The sequence below is a fragment of the Anomaloglossus baeobatrachus genome, chromosome 7 (assembly GCF_048569485.1).
Source record: "Anomaloglossus baeobatrachus isolate aAnoBae1 chromosome 7, aAnoBae1.hap1, whole genome shotgun sequence".
Lineage (NCBI taxonomy): Eukaryota > Metazoa > Chordata > Amphibia > Anura > Aromobatidae > Anomaloglossus > Anomaloglossus baeobatrachus.
The window spans coordinates 310580495-310599447 of NC_134359.1; the positions used below are offsets into that span (position 1 = coordinate 310580495).

At 56.3% G+C, this 18953-nt stretch overlaps 3 protein-coding genes across 4 annotated transcripts in view; 2 read left to right on the forward strand and 1 right to left on the reverse strand.

Annotated features, from left to right (window-relative positions):
- The window catches only part of LOC142245735 (phosphatidylserine decarboxylase proenzyme, mitochondrial-like), a 34429-nt gene extending 23100 nt beyond the window's left edge, over window positions 1-11329 (forward strand). For both annotated transcript variants that reach the window (XM_075318695.1, XM_075318696.1), the window contains exons 7-8: window positions 9632-9792; window positions 10997-11329. In XM_075318695.1, coding sequence (XP_075174810.1) covers window positions 9632-9792; window positions 10997-11221 — 386 coding nt within the window. In that variant the 3' untranslated portion in view covers window positions 11222-11329. The remainder of the gene's footprint in view (window positions 1-9631; window positions 9793-10996) is intronic.
- HYLS1 (HYLS1 centriolar and ciliogenesis associated) lies at window positions 11308-14632 on the reverse strand. The gene is made up of 2 exons (XM_075318697.1): window positions 14529-14632; window positions 11308-12358 (listed from the first exon to the last, which is right to left on the reverse strand). The coding sequence occupies exon 2, from the start codon at window positions 12337-12339 to the stop codon at window positions 11452-11454; it is 888 nt and encodes a 295-aa protein (XP_075174812.1). The 5' UTR covers window positions 12340-12358; window positions 14529-14632; the 3' UTR covers window positions 11308-11451.
- Window positions 14633-14676: 44 nt separating this feature from the next.
- The window catches only part of PUS3 (pseudouridine synthase 3), a 48613-nt gene continuing 44336 nt past the window's right edge, over window positions 14677-18953 (forward strand). Inside the window, exon 1 of the mRNA XM_075318693.1 lies at window positions 14677-14731. The gene's annotated coding sequence lies outside the window, so the exon portion shown is untranslated. The remainder of the gene's footprint in view (window positions 14732-18953) is intronic.

Sequence of the window (18953 nt, forward strand, 5' to 3'; positions counted from 1 at the left end):
GTAACGCCATGTGGAAAGCAACCGGATTAATGACTGCAGTGATTCTGAACGGACCAATAAAGCGAGTTCCTAACATCAGTGAAGGCATCGTAATCTTAATGTTTCTTTTAGACAACCACACGAGATCACCCACAAACAGGTCTGGACCAGGCACACATCTACAGTCAGCCGCACACAGGTCCGGACCAGGCACACATCTACAGTCAGCCGCACACAGGTCCGGACCAGGCACACATCTACAGTCAGCCGCACACAGGTCCGGACCAGGCACACATCTACAGTCAGCCGCATACTTATACTTAGAGCCCATGTCACGCAGATGCTGCTGAACCTTCTCCCATGTAGACGATAATGCTGAGACCACATAAAAAAAAGAGATACCCAGAGGATTCATGGCAGCAATTATTGATGGCAAATTCAGCAAGAGGAAGGAACGAGGACCGCTCCTCCTGATTACCAGATACAAAACAGCACACATACTGCGCCACACTCCGATTCACACGATCTGTTTGCCCATTAGACTGCGGATGGATCGCTGACGAGTGAGACAGTTTAATCCCTGACAGAGAGCAGAAAGCCTCCAAAAATTAGCAATCAACGGAGTTCCTCTATCAGAGACAATATCAGATGGGACTCCATGGAGTCTGACAATCTCATGCATAAACACCTGAGCTAAGGTCTTAGCATTAGGTAACTAGGGTATGGAGATAAAATGTCTCATCGTAGAAAACCTCCACCACCACCAGAGTGACCGTATTACCAGCAGAGGAAGGAAGATCTGTAATAAAGTCCAGAAAATGTCTGTCCAAGGTTGATTAAGAACCCTCAAAAGGTGGCAAACGCCCCGAAGGACGAGAGTGAGAAGCCTTACAGTGCGCACACATGGAACACGCAGACACCTAGGACACCAAGCCCTCTAGACTCTGGGCCACCATAAGTAACACAATATGAGATCCAGAGCACCTTTCACCGCAGGATGACCAGCCAGGGCAGAATCATGATGGTCCACCAGAACCTTAAGACGAAAAGTCAAGGGAACAAATGACTTGTTCACCGGATCCCCAGATGGCGCCTCACCGTGAGCCTCAGCAATCTCAGACTCCACATCAGTACTAAAAACGCTAATTTTATCCCCAGTAATTCCTTATTACCAATATCGTAATTACGTTTGACCGAAGATAATTTCTTAGAAAAGAAAGGCATGGAGGCACTTTATTACGAAACATGGTAAGAGGAACATGTAGACCTTAACCCTTGTGAGTATTAAACATTGAGACACCATAGTGGAGGAAATACAGAAATACATAGTCCCCGGTTTGAATCCCACAACCCACCTGGGTCTAACAGTTTTCCAACTGCCATTTTTCCTTTGGCATGGAGGGGCAGGCACTAATAAAGTGTCCCTTTTTGCTATAGAAAAAACAAACAACCCTTTTTTGGAGGTTCTCCCCCCTGGGACGCCCCTCCGAGCTGCATGGGCTAAGTGAGGCTTCCAGAGGTAATGTCTGTACAGTAACCTCCTCACATGGGACGTCCCTCCAAGCTGCATGGGCTCAGGTGAGGCCTCCGGAAGTAATGTCTGTATAGTAACCTCCTCACATGGGACGTCCCTCCAAGCTGCATGGGCTCGGGTGAGGCTTCCAGAGGTAATGTCTGTACAGTAACCTCCTCACATGGGACGTTCCTCCAAGCTGCATGGGCTCGGGTGAGGTCTCCGGAGGTAATGTCTGTACAGTAACCTCCTCACATGGGACGTCCCTCCAAGCTGCATGGGCTCAGGTGAGGCCTCCGGAAGTAATGTCTGTATAGTAACCTCCTCACATGGGACGTCCCTCCAAGCTGCATGGGCTCGGGTGAGGCCTCCAGAGGTAATGTCTGTACAGTAACCTCCTCACATGGGACGTCCCTCCAAGCTGCATGGGCTCGGGTGAGGCCTCCGGAGGTAATGTCTGTACAGTAACCTCCTCACATGGGACGTCCCTCCAAGCTGCATGGGCTCAGGTGAGGCCTCCGGAGGTAATGCCTGTACAGTAACCCCCTCACATGGGACAATCCTCCAAGCTGCATGGGCTCAGTGAGGCCTCTGGAGGTAATGTCTGTATAGTAACCTCCTCACATGGGACGTCCCTCTAAGCTGCATGGGCTCGAGTGAGACCTCCGGAGGTAATGTCTGTACAGTAACCTCCTCACATGGGACGTCCCTCCAAGCTGCATGGGCTCGAGTGAGACCTCCGGAGGTAATGTCTGTACAGTAACCTCCTCACATGGGACGTCCCTCCAAGCTGCATGGGCTCGGGTGAGGCCTCCGGAGGTAATGTCTGTACAGTAACCTCCTCACATGGGACGTCCCTCCAAGCTGCATGGGCTCGAGTGAGACCTCCGGAGGTAATGTCTGTACAGTAACCTCCTCACATGGGACGTCCCTCCAAGCTGCATGGGCTCGGGTGAGACCTCCGGAGGTAATGTCAGTACAGTAATCTCCTCACATGGGACGTTCCTCCAAGCTGCATGGGCTCGGGTGAGGCCTCCGGAGGTAATGTCTGTACAGTAACCTCCTCACATGGGACGTCCCTCCAAGCTGCATGGGCTCAGTGAGGCCTCTGGAGGTAATGTCAGTACAGTAACCTCCTCACATGGGACGTCCCTCCAAGCTGCATGGGCTCAGGTGAGGCCTCCAGAGGTAATGTCTGTACAGTAACCTCCTCACATGGGACGTTCCTCCAAGCTGCATGGGCTCGGGTGAGGCCTCCGGAGGTAATGTATGTACAGTAACCTCCTCACATGGGACGTCCCTCCAAGCTGCATGGGCTCAGGTGATGCCTCCGGAGGTAATGTCTGTACAGTAACCTCCTCACATGGGACGTCCCTCCAAGCTGCATGGGCTCAGTGAGGCCTCTGGAGGTAATGTCAGTACAGTAACCTCCTCACATGGGACGTCCCTCCAAGCTGCATGGGCTCAGGTGAGGCCTCCAGAGGTAATGTCTGTACAGTAACCCCCTCACATGGGACGTTCCTCCAAGCTGCATGGGCTCAGGTGAGGTCTCCGGAGGTAATGTCTGTACAGTATCCTCCTCACATGGGACGTCCCTCCAAGCTGCATGGGCTCAGGTGAGGCCTCCGGAGGTAATGTCAGTACAGTAACCCCCTCACATGGGACGTCTCTCCAAGCTGCATGGGCTCGGGTGAGGCCTCTGGAGGTAATGTCTGTACAGTAACCTCCTCACATGGGACGTACCTCCAAGCTGCATGGGCTCGGGTGAGGCCTCCAGAGGTAATGTCTGTACAGTAACCTCCTCACATGGGACGTCCCTCCAAGCTGCATGGGCTCGGGTGAGGCCTCCAGAGGTAATGTCTGTACAGTAACCTCCTCACATGGGACGTCCCTCCAAGCTGCATGGGCTCGGGTGAGGCCTCTGGAGGTAAAGCCGCTACAGAAACACCATTCAAGAAAGTTTTAGATTCATGGGTCCTCTGCTGAAATCAATACATATTACTAGAGACATGGCACACTCTAAGGAAGGAGGGGGCGCATACCTTACCAACATCTCTTTTACCCTCTCGGACAGACCCAGGAAAAACTGACGCAGGGTCGTTCCACAGAGTGTCCATGGAGCCAGCACCGGAAATCACAGCAATAATCTCCTGGCGCAGTGAACGGATCTTAAACTCGGCTAAATATATAGTTGGTCCAGATCATCATAGGAGGAGACCAAGTGCCCTGAAAAATCTGTTCACTGACAAAAGAACAGGTGAAGCAGAGGGCAAGGAAAAGGCCCACACCTGTGGGTCCCCACAGAAGAATGAGACAGTATTTCCAACCCACTGTGCCTCACCACCAGAGGAGTGGGGGACATAGTTGGAAATATAACTTACATGCTTCTCTAACGGTAGTAAACTGGCTGCGCTCCCCCAAAAATCTTTCCAGGAGGAGTTTGGGTTCAGATGATCCAGCGACCCAGACAGATTGCTCCGGGGTGGTGGACTGGCAGTAGCCCCCTCTAATTCAGCCACCTGGAGAGACAAGTTCTGCAATCCTCTCGCTAATGCAGCAACCCTCTCGCTAATGCAGCAACCGCGTCCATGCTGGAATGAAAAAAGTTGGGCTAGCTATAATATCCCAGTGACTGTTAGTATAGTGGGGACCTGGGCCTCTATGCTGTCCCTTATGCTAGGGGACCCTGGGCTATCGCTCACCTCAGTATTACTCCTAATGGTGGAGAAGCCGGAGTTCCATGCCTTACTAAACTCCTGAGAAATAGTACATTAATACCCTCCTGACCTCAGGGAGGGGCAGGGCAACAGATAGTAAACAAATACGGACAGACAGGGAAAACCAAAACTCTGACACCCTGCATACACACAGGAATAGACAAAGAGAGACACAGGAGAAAAACAAGAGCCGGAAGATAGCGGCAAAAAGCAACAAGGGTTAACTCCACAATTGCACATACCAACAAGAACCACAATCACCAGTTAGTCTCGATCACAACACTTCACCAGACCAGCTAAAGATAAACTATAGCTGGCATAGGTGGAAGGATCCAGCCAGCATATATAGGAGGGGAGCAGATGTACTTGGCTCCCTCACAACAAGTGATCAAAGGAGACTAACAAGCAGACCAGCAGAGATTAACTCCTGCAAGCCTGCCTCTGTATTAGTACTCAGCAGGTAGATGACAGAGTCTTCCTGTGTAGATCAGATATCAGAGAAGTTATCAGGCGCAATGTCAGAATCTGTAGTCTGAACAGAAACCGCGTGCCCATTCTTCTCCGCACAGTCTCTTATGGGGGAAGGGAAGGCGCATGCCCATTCTTCTCCGCACAGCCTCTTATGGGGGAAGGGAAGGTGGGTGCCCATTCTTCTCCGCACAGTCTCTTATGGGGGAAGGGAAGGTGCGTGCCCATTCTTCTCCGCACAGCCTCTTATGGGGGAAGGGAAGGTGCGTGCCCATTCTTCTCCGCACAGCCTCTTATGGGGGAAGGGAAGGTGGGTGCCCATTCTTCTCCGCACAGCCTCTTATGGGGGAAGGGAAGGTGCATGCCCATTCTCCTCAGCACAGTCTCTTATGGGGGAAGGGAAGGTGCGTGCCCATTCTTCTCCGCACAGCCTCTTATGGGGGAAGGGAAGGTGGGTGCCCATTCTTCTCCGCACAGTCTCTTATGGGGGAAGGGAAGGTGCGTGCCCATTCTTCTCCGCACAGCCTCATATGGGGGAAGGGAAGGTGCGTGCCCATTCTTCTCCGCACAGTCTCATATAGGGGAAGGGAAGGTGCGTGCCCATTCTTCTCCGCACAGTCTCATATGGGGGAAGGGAAGGTGCGTGCCCATTCTTCTCCGCACAGCCTCATATGGGGGAAGGGAAGGTGCGTGCCCATTCTTCTCCGCACAGCCTCATATGGGGGAAGGGAAGGTGCGTACCCATTCTTCTCCGCCAGCCTTATATGGGGGAAGGGAAGGTGCGTGCCCATTCTTCTCTGCACAGTCTCTTATGGGGGAAGGGAAGGTGCGTGCCCATTCTTCTCCGCACAGTCTCTTATGGGGAAAGGGAAGGTGCATGCCCATTCTTCTCTGCACAGTCTCTTATGGGGGAAGGGAAGGTGCGTGCCCATTCTTCTCCGCACAGTCTCTTATGGGGGAAGGGAAGGTGCGTGCCCATTCTTCTCCGCACAGCCTCCTATGGGGGAAGAGAAGGTGCGTGTCCATTCTTCTCCGCACAGTCACATATGGGTGAAGGGAAGGTGCGTGCCCATTCTTCTCCGCACAGCCACATATGGGTGAAGGGAAGATGCGTGCCCATTCTTCTCCGCCAGCCTCATATGGGGGAAGGGAAGGTGCGTGCCCATTCTTCTCTGCACAGTCTCTTATGGGGGAAGGGAAGGTGCGTGCCCATTCTTCTCCGCACAGCCTCATATGGGGGAAGGGAAGGTGCGTGCCCATTCTTCTCTGCACAGTCTCTTATGGGGGAAGGGAAGGTGCGTGCCCATTCTTCTCCGCACAACCACATATAGGGGAAGGGAAGGTGCGTGCCCATTCTTCTCCGCACAGCCTCATATGGGTGAAGGGAAGGTGCGTGCCCATTCTTCTCCGCCAGCCTCATATGGGGGAAGGGAAGGTGCGTGCCCATTCTTCTCCGTACAGCCTCATATGGGGGAAGGGAAGGTGGGTGCCCATTCTTCTCCACACAGCCTCCTATGGGGGAAGGGAAGGTGCGTGCCCATTCTTCTCCGCACAGCCACATATGGGGGAAGGGAAGATGCGTGCCCATTCTTCTCCGCACAGCCTCATATAGGGGAAGGGAAGGTGCGTGCCCATTCTTCTCTGCACAGTCTCTTATGGGGGAAGGGAAGGTGCGTGCCCATTCTTCTCTGCACAGCCTCATATGGGGGAAGGGAAGGTGCGTGCCCATTCTTCTCCGCACAGCCTCCTATGGGGGAAGGGAAGGTGCGTGCCCATTCTTCTCCGCACAGTCACATATGGGTGAAGGGAAGGTGCGTGCCCATTCTTCTCCGCACAGTCTCTTATGGGGGAAGGGAAGGTGCGTGCCCATTCTTCTCCGCACAGCCTCATATGGTGGAAGGGAAGGTGCGTGCCCATTCTTCTCCGCACAGTCACATATGGGGAAAGGGAAGGTGGGTGCCCATTCTTCTCCGCACAGCCACATATGGGGAAAGGGAAGGTGCGTGCCCATTCTTCTCCGCACAGCCTCATTTAGGGGAAGGGAAGGTGCGTGCCCATTCTTCTCCGCACAGTCACATATGGGGAAAGGGAAGGTGCGTGCCCATTCTTCTCCGCACAGCCTCATATAGGGGAAGGGAAGGTGCGTGCCCATTCTTCTCCGCACAGTCACATATGGGGAAAGGGAAGGTGCGTGCCCATTCTTCTCCGCACAGCCTCATATAGGGGAAGGGAAGGTGCGTGCCCATTCTTCTCTGCACAGCCTCATATGGGGGAAGGGAAGGTGCGTGCCCATTCTTCTCCGCACAGCCTCATATAGGGGAAGGGAAGGTGCGTGCCCATTCTTCTCCGCACAGTCACATATGGGGGAAGGGAAGGTGCGTGCCCATTCTTCTCCGCACAGTCACATATGGGGAAAGGGAAGGTGCGTGCCCATTCTTCTCCGCACAGCCTCATATAGGGGAAGGGAAGGTGCGTGCCCATTCTTCTCTGCACAGTCTCTTATGGGGGAAGGGAAGGTGCGTGCCCATTCTTCTCCGCACAGCCTCTTATGGGGGAAGGGAAGGTGGGTGCCCATTCTTCTCCGCCAGCCTCTTATGGGGGAAGGGAAGGTGCGTGCCCATTCTTCTCTGCACAGTCTCTTATGGGGGAAGGGAAGGTGCGTGCCCATTCTTCTCCGCACAGCCTCATATGGGGGAAGGGAAGGTGCGTGCCCATTCTTCTCTGCACAGTCTCTTATGGGGGAAGGGAAGGTGCGTGCCCATTCTTCTCTGCACAGTCTCTTATGGGGGAAGGGAAGGTGCGTGCCCATTCTTCTCTGCACAGTCTCTTATGGGGGAAGGGAAGGTGCGTGCCCATTCTTCTCCGCACAGCCTCATATGGGTGAAGGGAAGGTGCGTGCCCATTCTTCTCTGCACAGTCTCTTATGGGGGAAGGGAAGGTGCGTGCCCATTCTTCTCCGCACAGCCACATATAGGGGAAGGGAAGGTGCGTGCCCATTCTTCTCCGCACAGCCACATATGGGGAAAGGGAAGGTGCGTGCCCATTCTTCTCCGCACAGCCTCATATAGGGGAAGGGAAGGTGCGTGCCCATTCTTCTCTGCACAGTCTCTTATGGGGGAAGGGAAGGTGCGTGCCCATTCTTCTCCGCACAGCCTCTTATGGGGGAAGGGAAGGTGGGTGCCCATTCTTCTCCGCCAGCCTCTTATGGGGGAAGGGAAGGTGCGTGCCCATTCTTCTCTGCACAGTCTCTTATGGGGGAAGGGAAGGTGCGTGCCCATTCTTCTCCGCACAGCCTCATATGGGGGAAGGGAAGGTGCGTGCCCATTCTTCTCTGCACAGACTCTTATGGGGGAAGGGAAGGTGCGTGCCCATTCTTCTCTGCACAGTCTCTTATGGGGGAAGGGAAGGTGCGTGCCCATTCTTCTCTGCACAGTCTCTTATGGGGGAAGGGAAGGTGCGTGCCCATTCTTCTCCGCACAGTCTTATGGGGGAAGGGAAGGTGCGTGCCCATTCTTCTCCGCACAGTCTCCTATGGGGGAAGGGAAGGTGCGTGCCCATTCTTCTCCGCACAGTCTCCTATGGGGGAAGGGAAGGTGCGTGCCCATTCTTCTCCGCACAGCCACATATGGGTGAAGGGAAGGTGCGTGCCCATTCTTCTCCGCCAGCCTCATATGGGGGAAGGGAAGGTACGTGCCCATTCTTCTCCGCACAGCCTCATATAGGGGAAGGGAAGGTGGGTGCCCATTCTTCTCCGCACAGTCTCTTATGGGGGAAGGAAAGGTGCGTGCCCATTCTTCTCCGCACAGCCTCATATGGGGGAAGGGAAGGTGGGTGCCCTTTCTTCTCCACACAGCCTCATATGGGGGAAGGGAAGGTGCGTGCCCATTCTTCTCCGCACAGCCTCATATAGGGGAAGGGAAGGTGCATGCCCATTCTTCTCCGCACAGCCTCATATGGGGGAAGGGAAGGTGCGTGCCCATTCTTCTCCGCACAGCCTCATATGGGGGAAGGGAAGGTGCGTGCCCATTATTCTCCGCAGTCTCTTATGGGGGAAGGGAAGGTGCATGCCCATTCTTCTCCGCAGTCTCTTATAGGGGAAGGGAAGGTGCGTGCCCATTATTCTCTGCACAGCCTCATATAGGGGAAGGGAAGGTGCGTGCCCATTCTTCTCCGCACAGTCTCTTATGGGGGAAGGAAAGGTGCGTGCCCATTCTTCTCCGCATAGTCTATTATGGGGGAAGGGAAGGTGCGTGCCCATTCTTCTCCGCACAGCCACATATAGGGGAAGGGAAGGTGCGTGCCCATTCTTCTCCGCACAGTCTCTTATGGGGGAAGGGAAGGTGCGTGCCCATTCTTCTCCGCACAGCCTCATATAGGGGAAGGGAAGGTGCGTGCCCATTCTTCTCCGCACAGCCTCATATGGGGGAAGGGAAGGTGGGTGCCCATTCTTCTCCGCACAGCCTCATATGGGGGAAGGGAAGGTGCGTGCCCATTCTTCTCCGCACAGCCACATATGGGGGAAGGGAAGGTGCGTGCCCATTCTTCTCCGCACAGCCTCATATGGGGGAAGGGAAGGTGCGTGCCCATTCTTCTCCGCACAGTCTCTTATGGGGGAAGGAAAGGTGCGTGCCCATTCTTCTCCGCACAGCCACATATGGGGGAAGGGAAGGTGCGTGCCCATTCTTCTCCGCACAGCCACATATGGGGGAAGGGAAGGTGGGTGCCCATTCTTCTCCGCACAGCCTCATATGGGGGAAGGGAAGGTGCATGCCCATTCTTCTCCGCACAGCCTCATATGGGGGAAGGGAAGGTGTGTGCCCATTCTTCTCTGCACAGTCACATATGGGGGAAGGGAAGGTGCGTGCCCATTCTTCTCCGCACAGCCATATTCGTAGATAGTGCGCCTTTCTTCTGCAGAGCCAGCCACAGTAATACCTCTTTCTTCTCCCACCAGGCTCCTTGCTCTCGGTCAGCCCCCACATCGCTCGTTGGGTCCCCGGACTGTTTTGTCAGAATGAACGCGTGGTATTGTGTGGACAGTGGCAGTTTGGCTTCTTCTCCCTTACTGCTGTAGGTGCAACAAATGTCGGCTCCATCCGCATATATGGTGATTCAGTAAGTAGCAGACCATACTCAGTCTTGAGGGCTCACTGCTGAAGCAACCCCAATGATCAACAGCAGCTCCACAGATGCAGATGCTTTACTGTAAGAGCAAAGAGACTATAGATTCTTTACTGGAAGAGCAGCGAGATTGTGGATTTTTTAGGGGTATTTTGCACGTTGCGACATCACTACTGCAATGTCGTCGGGGTCAAATCGAAAGTGACGCACATCCGGCGCCGGTAACGACGTCGCAATGTGTAAAGCCTAGATGCACCGATAAACGATTGCAAAAGCGTCGTAAATCGGTGATCTATGTAGCGTCGGTAATTTTCATAATTTCGCTGCAGTGACAGGTACGATGTTGTTCCTCGTTCCTGCGGCAGCGCACATCGCTGTGTATGAAACCGCAGGAGCGAGGAACATCTCCTTACCTGCCTCCACCGGCAATGAGGAAGGAAGGAGGTGGGCGGGATGTTTACGTCCCGCTCATCTCCGCTGCTATTGGCCGCCTGCCGTGTGACGTTGCTATGACACCGCACGACCCGCCTCCTTAGGAAGGAGGCGGGTCGCTGGCCACAGCTTTGTCGCAGGGCAGATAAGTGCATGTGACGCTGCCGTAGCGATAATGTTCGCTACGGCAGCTATCACATGTACGACGGGGCCGGGGACTATCGCGCTCGGCATCGCAAGCATCGGCTAGCGAAGTCGTAGCGTGCAAAGTACCCCTTACTGTAAGAGTAGTGAGACTATGGATTCTTCACAACAGAAGCAGCAATACTATGACCTTGTCTAATTGCAGAATGTGGAGTCGGGAAGGAATTTTTCCCCTAATATAGATCTATTAATGTCAGGAGCAGTGCAACTATACACACGGCAGAAAAACGGGGTGGCGCGGCTGCGAGCAGGGCAGGAGGAGGAGGGGGGGGGGCGAGGCTGCGAGCAGGGCAGGAGGAGGGGGGGGTTGCGGCTGCGAGCAGGGCAGGAGGAGGAGGGGGGGCGGTTGCGGCTGCGAGCAGGGCAGGAGGAGGGGGGGGTGGCGCGGCTGCGAGCAGGGCAGGAGGGGGGAGCGCGGCTGCGAGCAGGGCAGGAGGGGGGGGGGGGAGCGCGGCTGCGAGCAGGGCAGGAGGAGGGGAGCGCGACTGCGAGCAGGGCAGGAGGAGGGGGGCGGCTGGGCTCATGGCAGATTTGTATATTAACCATGGCTTTCTCTTTCTAGGAGTTGCACACAAATCACTCTCGTCATGTGAAAGGGAAATATCATGACCGCATCTATGCGAAGCAACATGGACCCACTGGCCTGGTCTTGGCAAAGGGGGACCCTCTTGGTGAATTTAACTTTGGCTCTACCATCGTTCTGGTGTTCGAGGGTCCTCGAGATTTCAAGTTTCATGTGAAGGATGGAGGAAGAATCTTTATGGGGGAAGCTCTGGGACTCTTTTGACTCCTTCCCTTTGCATTAGGTGCAGATCACCCAAGACTTTAATATTTGCCATTTTTATAAGGTTTTTGTGCATTTAACACAACAACTTTGTAATAAAATCTAAAAATAAGTGAATTTATTTTCTCATAGAAAAACATACAATGATGACATCAGAACACAGCTGTACAGTGCCGGGCGAGACACGACACGGGCGTATGGAGCCCCCCAGAGGGCCTGAAGAGTGCAGAAACCTAGCAGTAGTCTCCTCGTGGCATTTTCCCATTCACTAGGGCATGTCGGATGGCCCATCGTAACCCGTACCGCTTCTTCTCTGTGGGGATCACATATGAGTTGGGCATTGGCAGAGCTCGTGGGAGAGGCAAAGGTGGTGCTGACATCATCCTCTCTCGGACCCCCCAGCGTAGCTCCTTCCTACTCTTTTCCAGAGACGTCTGTAGGGTGTCCCAGCTTTGTTTGTATTCTTGGTAGCGGCCTACAGGATCTGAGCGCTGCCTGTACTGTTCAAGCAGGGAATATGGTGGGATACGGATGAAGGACTTCACGGCCTGTGACTCTTCACACGAGACGCTGGATTCCAGTTGGGACTCAGCAGACAGTAGGGACTCGTCACACACCTGCGCCTGGCCGTCACTTCCTCTGCGCAGGACCTTGCGAGTCAGAGCTGGCGGCCTTGGTTGTCTGAACGCTGAAGCCCCCACTCTGACCGTGTGTTTCGTGTAGGAGTCCATGCCATCCCTCTGTGCCGGGGGCTTAAGAACACACTCCTGACTGGACGCCGCTGCTGTCCATGCAGGAAGCTGCTCCCAACAAGGAGGGGCCCATTCACCCACAGAACGGCTGCTATTCTCCTCCTCGAGATCTGTGCCGTTTTCAAAGGATCCTGAGGAACCTTCCAGGGTGGCTCGGCTGCGCATCAGATACTCAAGGTCTTCTTTGAACTGTAGAAGCCTCTGCTGAGGAACTGAGGTGAAACCCAGAAGAGAAAGCTCAGAGCGCAGCTCCTCTTCCGAGATAGTCAGTGGAGCGCTCTGGAGAGAGCAGTCAGAGGAAAGCTCATGTAAACCGGGGGCGTCTGCACTTCTGATGGACAGAAACGCGTTGCTGCTCGACAAGGACATCTTATATGAGGAGAGGACCCTAGAAAACATATGAGAATCAAAGATGAACAAGACGGACGCTCACCTCATGGATCTGAACAAGCACAATTATGATCAGCAGTAAGGAGTTATCGGAGAAGGGGACCGCCGCGGGGAGGAAGCGAGGCCGGCGCGGGGAGGAAGGGAAAACGCCAGAGGTAGGAGCAATCGGAGGAGGAGACTGCAACAGGGAAGAGCTGTCAGAGGCAAGGAGCTATCAGAAGAGGGGTCCACTACAGGGAGAACCAATTGAAGGAGGAAACTGCCACAGGGAGGAAGTATCAGAGGAGGGGACTGCCACAGAGAGGGGCAATTGAAGGAGACCGCTACAGGGAGGAGCTTGCCGAGTAGATAACCACCATAGGGTGGACGAGACCGCCACAGGTAGGAGCTGTCAGAGGAGTGGACTGCCACAAGGAGCAGGTATCAGAGGAGTCTACTGCCACAGAGATGAGCTGTTAGAGGAAGAGACAGCCACAGGGAAGAGACAGCCACAGCCACAGGGAAGAGACAGCTAGGGGGGTCCCCCATAGTGAGGAGCCACCGGAGAGGGGGGAAATCCACCATAGTGAGGAGCCACCGGAAAGGGAGGGGGGGTTCACCATAGCGAGGAGCCACCGGAAAGGGGGGGTCCGCCATAGCGAGGAGCTACCGGAAATGGGGGGTCCGCCATAGTGAGGAACCACCGTAAAGGATGGGGGGGGTTGTTCCGCCATAGTGAGGAGCCACCGGAAAGGAAGGGGGGTCCGTCCACCATAGTGAGGAGCCACCGGAAAGGAAGGGGGGTCCGTCCACCATAGTGAGGAGTCACCGGAAAGGAAGGGGGGTCCGTCCACCATAGTGAGGAGCCACCGGAAAGGGGGGGGTGTCCGTCCACCATAGTGAGGAGCCACCGGAAAGGGAGGGGGTCGTCCGTCCGCCATAGTGAGGAGCCACCGGAAAGGGAGGGGGTCGTCCGTCCGCCATAGTGAGGAGCCACCGGAAAGGGAGGGGGTCCGCCATAGTGAGGAGCCACCGGAGGGAGGGGGCCGCCATAGTGAGGAGCCACCGGAGGGAGGGGGCCGCCATAGTGAGGAGCCACCGGATGGAGGGGGGGGGGGTGCCACAGTGAGAAGCCACCGGAGGGGGGGGTGCCACAGTGAGAAGCCACCGGAGGGGGGGGGGCGCCACAGTGAGAAGCCACCGGCCGGAGGGGGGGGGGGGGCGCCACAGTGAGAAGCCACCGGACGGAGGGGGAGGGGGGGCGCCACAGTGAGAAGCCACTGGAGGGGGGGGGCGCCACAGTGAGAAGCCACCGGAGGGGGGGGTGCCACAGTGAGAAGCCACCGGAGGGGGGGGGGGGCGCCACAGTGAGAAGCCACCGGCCGGAGGGGGAGGGGGGCGCCACAGTGAGAAGCCACTGGAGGGGGGGGGCGCCACAGTGAGAAGCCACCGGAGGGGGGGGTGCCACAGTGAGAAGCCACCGGAGGGGGGGGCGCCACAGTGAGAAGCCACCGGAGGGGGGGGGGCGCCACAGTGAGAAGCCACTGGAGGGGGGGGGGCGCCACAGTGAGAAGCCACCGGCCGGAGGGGGAGGGGGGCGCCACAGTGAGAAGCCACTGGAGGGGGGGGGGCGCCACAGTGAGAAGCCACCGGAGGGGGGGGTGCCACAGTGAGAAGCCACCGGAGGGGGGGGCGCCACAGTGAGAAGCCACCGGCCGGAGGGGGAGGGGGGCGCCACAGTGAGAAGCCACCGGACGGAGGGGGAGGGGGGGCGCCACAGTGAGAAGCCACCGGAGGGGGGGGGGGCGCCACAGTGAGAAGCCACCGGAGGGGGGGGCGCCACAGTGAGAAGCCACCGGCCGGAGGGGGAGGGGGGCGCCACAGTGAGAAGCCACCGGACGGAGGGGGAGGGGGGGCGCCACAGTGAGAAGCCACCGGACGGAGGGGGAGGGGGGGCGCCACAGTGAGAAGCCACCGGACGGAGGGGGGGGGGGGGCGCCACAGTGAGAAGCCACCGGACGGAGGGGGAGGGGGGGCGCCACAGTGAGAAGCCACTGGAGGGGCATGATATAAGGTACTGGAGCGCACATCGCCGGGGCTGGGGACGTAGACGGGCGGGGGTGAAATCGGTGAGGACACGTCGGTGTCACAGCCGCCCTGGGAGCCGCTGCCGGGCGGGACGCTCTTACCGGCCGCTCCTGCTCTGTCTGCCGCTCCGCCTGGCGCTCCTGCAGTAACGGCCACTCTCAGGCTGCTCGGATGACGTCACGTTCCAGCGTCGTTTCAATAACGCTGTCTCCTGGCAACGACAGCGACGTCATCATCAGGGGCCGGAAAAAACGCAGAGAGCACGTGCGTCCGGTGCGCACTCGAGACTGAGACGACGGGGACGGTGAGTGACGGGGTGAAGGACAGGATGTGCAGAGGTGTCAGGCAGAGAATGAGGGTGTGCAGCGCTGTGCAGAGGTGTCAGGCAGAGAAGTGAGGGTGTACAGCGCTGTGCAGAGGTGTCAGGCAGAGAAGTGAGGGTGTACAGCTCTGTTCAGAGGTGTCAGGCAGAGCATGTGGGTGTACAGCGCTGTGCAGAGGTGTCAGGCAGAGAATGAGGGTGTGCAGCGCTGTGCAGAGGTGTCAGGCAGAGAAATGAGGGTGTGCAGCGCTGTGCAGAGGTGTCTGGCAGAGAATGAGGGTGTGCAGCGCTGTGCAGAGGTGTCAGGCAGAGAAATGAGGGTGTACAGTGCTGTGCAGAGGTGTCAGGCAGAGAAGTGAGGGTGTACAGCTCTGTTCAGAGGTGTCAGGCAGAGCATGTGGGTGTACAGCGCTGTGCAGAGGTGTCAGGCAGAGAAGTGAGGGTGTACAGCGCTGTGCAGAGGTGTCAGGCAGAGAAGTGAGGGTGTACAGCGCTGTGCAGAGGTGTCAGGCAGAGAAGTGATGGTGTACAGCGCTGTGCAGAGGTGTCAGGCAGAGAAGTGAGGGTGTACAGTGCTGTGCAGAGGTGTCAGGCAGAGAAGTGAGGGTGTACAGCGCCGTGCAGAGGTGTCAGGCAGAGATGTGAGGGTGTGCAGCGCTGTGCAGAGGTGTCAGGCAGAGAAGTGAGGGTGTACAGCACTGTGCAGAGGTGTCAGGCAGAGACGTGAGGGTGTACAGCGCTGTGCAGAGGTGTCAGGCAGAGATGTGAGGGTGTGCAGCGCTGTGCAGAGGTGTCAGGCAGAGATGTGAGGGTGTGCAGCGCTGTGCAGAGGTGTCAGGCAGAGAAGTGAGGGTGTACAGCGCTGTGCAGAGGTGTCAGGCAGAGAAGTGAGGGTGTACAGCGCTGTGCAGAGGTGTCAGGCAGAGAAGTGAGGGTGTACAGCGCTGTGCAGAGGTGTCAGGCAGAGAAGTGAGGGTGTACAGCGCTGTGCAGAGGTGTCAGGCAGAGAAGTGAGGGTGTACAGCGCTGTGCAGAGGTGTCAGGCAGAGAAGTGAGGGTGTACAGTGCTGTGCAGAGGTGTCAGGCAGAGAAGTGAGGGTGTACAGCGCCGTGCAGAGGTGTCAGGCAGAGAAGTGAGGGTGTACAGCGCCGTGCAGAGGTGTCAGGCAGAGAAGTGAGGGTGTACAGCGCCGTGCAGAGGTGTCAGGCAGAGAATGAGGGTGTACAGCTCCGTGCAGAGGTGTCAGGCAGAGAAGTGAGGGTGTACAGCTCCGTGCAGAGGTGTCAGGCAGAGAAGTGATGAGGTGAGGGCTCTGCGCTCCCGGTGCTCTCCCTGCAGCCCGTATATTACAGTAGTCAGTGGCCTATGTTTGAGGTCCGGAGGCCAAGTCCGGCTCGCACGTCACTTTGGCACAGAGAAGAACCGACATTCCTCTGTCCCTGTACGCAGATATACGGGGAGGAATGTGGAGCGGAGATGACCACACGGATCTACAATATTATGGGCTGTGTGGCCACTGCTAACAAGTCACAACCCATAATCTACAGTGGAGTCATAGGCATGAAATCCCACCGGGCTAGTCCTCATACTCCTTCCTGCAGAGCCATACCAGCCCATGCTCCTAGTATAGGCCATGAAATCCCACCGGGCTAGTCCTCATACTCCTTCCTGCAGAGCCATCCCAGCCGATGCTCCTAGAATAGGCCATGAAATCCCACCGGGCTAGTCCTCATACTCCTTCCTGCAGAGCCATACCAGCCGATGCTCCTAGAATAGGCCATGAAATCCCACCGGGCTAGTCCTCATACTCCTAGCTGCAGAGCCATACCAGCCCATGCTCCTAGAATAGGCCATGAAATCCCACCGGGCTAGTCCTCATACTCCTTCCTGCAGAGCCATCCCAGTCGATGCTCCTAGGATAGGCCATGAAATCCCACCGGGCTAGTCCTCATACTCCTAGCTGCAGAGCCATACCAGCCGATGCTCCTAGGATAGGCCATGTAAGGCCGCCTGGCTAGTCCTCATACTCCTTCCTGTAGAGCCATACCAGCCCATGCTCCTAGGATAGGCCATGAAATCCCACCGGGCTAGTCTTCATACTCCTTCCTGCAGAACCATACCAGCCCATGCTCCTAGGATAGGCCATGAAATCCCACCGGGCTAGTCCTCATATTCCTTCCTGCAGAGCCATACCAGCCTATGCTCCTAGGATAGGCCATGAAATCCCACCGGGCTAGTCCTCATACTCCTTCCTGCAGAGCCATCCCAGCCCATGCTCCTAGGATAGGCCATGAAATCCCACCAGGCTAGTCCTCATACTCCTTCCTGCAGAGCCATACCAGCCGATGCTCCTAGGATAGGCCATGTAAGGCCGCCTGGCTAGTCCTCATACTCCTTCCTGTAGAGCCATACCAGCCCATGCTCCTAGGATAGGCCATGAAATCCCACCGGGCTAGTCTTCATACTCCTTCCTGCAGAACCATACCAGCCCATGCTCCTAGGATAGGCCATGAAATCCCACCGGGCTAGTCCTCATATTCCTTCCTGCAGAGCCATACCAGCCTATGCTCCTAGGATAGGCCATGAAATCCCACCGGGCTAGTCCTCATACTCCTTCCTGCAGAGCCATCCCAGCCCATGCTCCTAGTATAGGCCATGAAATCCCACCGGGCTAGTCCTCATACTCCTTCCTGCAGAACCATACCAGCCCATGCTCCTAGGATAGGCCATGAAATCCCACCGGGCTAGTCCTCATATTCCTTCCTGCAGAGCCATACCAGCCCATGCTCCTAGGATAGGCCATGAAATCCCACCGGGCTAGTCCTCATACTCCTTCCTGCAGAGCCATCCCAGCCCATGCTCCTAGTATAGGCCATGAAATCCCACCGGGCTAGTCCTCATACTCCTTCCTGCAGAGCCATCCCAGCCGATGCTCCTAGAATAGGCCATGAAATCCCACCGGGCTAGTCCTCATACTCCTTCCTGCAGAGCCATACCAGCCCATGCTCCTAGAATAGGCCATGAAATCCCACCGGGCTAGTCCTCATACTCCTTCCTGCAGAGCCATCCCAGTCGATGCTCCTAGGATAGGCCATGAAATCCCACCGGGCTAGTCCTCATACTCCTTCCTGCAGAGCCATCCCAGTCGATGCTCCTAGGATAGGCCATGAAATCCCACCGGGCTAGTCCTCATACTCCTAGCTGCAGAGCCATACCAGCCGATGCTCCTAGGATAGGCCATGTAAGGCCGCCTGGCTAGTCCTCATACTCCTTCCTGCAGAGCCATACCAGCCGATGCTCCTAGGATAGGCCATGAAATCCCACCGGGCTAGTCCTCATACTCCTAGCTGCAGAGCCATACCAGCCGATGCTCCTAGAATAGGCCATGAAATCCCACCGGGCTAGTCCTCATACTCCTAGCTGCAGAGCCATACCAGCCCATGCTCCTAGGATAGGCCATGAAATCCCACCGGGCTAGTCCTCATACTCCTACCTGCAGAGCCATACCAGCCGATGCTCCTAGGATAGGCCATGAAATCCCACCGGGCTAGTCCTCATACTCCTAGCTGCAGAGCCATACCAGCCCAAGATCCTAGGATAGGCCATGTAAGACCACCTGGCTAGTCCACATACTCCTTCCTGCAGAGCCATACCAGCCTAATCTCCTAGGATAGGCCATGAAAGGCCACTGGGCTAGTCCTAATACTCCTTCCTGCATAGCTATACCACCACATGCTCCTAGGATAGGCCATGAAAGGTCACCGGGCTAGCCCTCATACTCCTTCTTGCAGAGCCATACCAGCCCATGCTCCTAGGAAAGGCATAAAATCCCACCGGGCTAGTCCTCATACTCCTACTTGCAGAGCCATACCAGCCCATGCTCCTAGGATAGGCCATGAAATCTCACCGGGCTAGTCCTCATACTCCTAGCTGCAGAGCCATACCAGCCAATGCTCCTAGGATAGGCCATGTAAGGCCACCGGGCTAGTCCTCATACTCCTTCCTGCAGAACCATACTAGCCCATGCTCCTAATAAAGGCATAAAATCCCACCGGGCTAGTCCTCATACTCCTACTTGCAGAGCCATACCAGCCCATGCTCCTAGGATAGGAAATGAAATCCCACCGGGCTAGTCCTCATACTCCTAGAAGCAGAGCCATACCAGCCCATGCTCCTAGGATAGGCTATGAAATCCCACCGGGC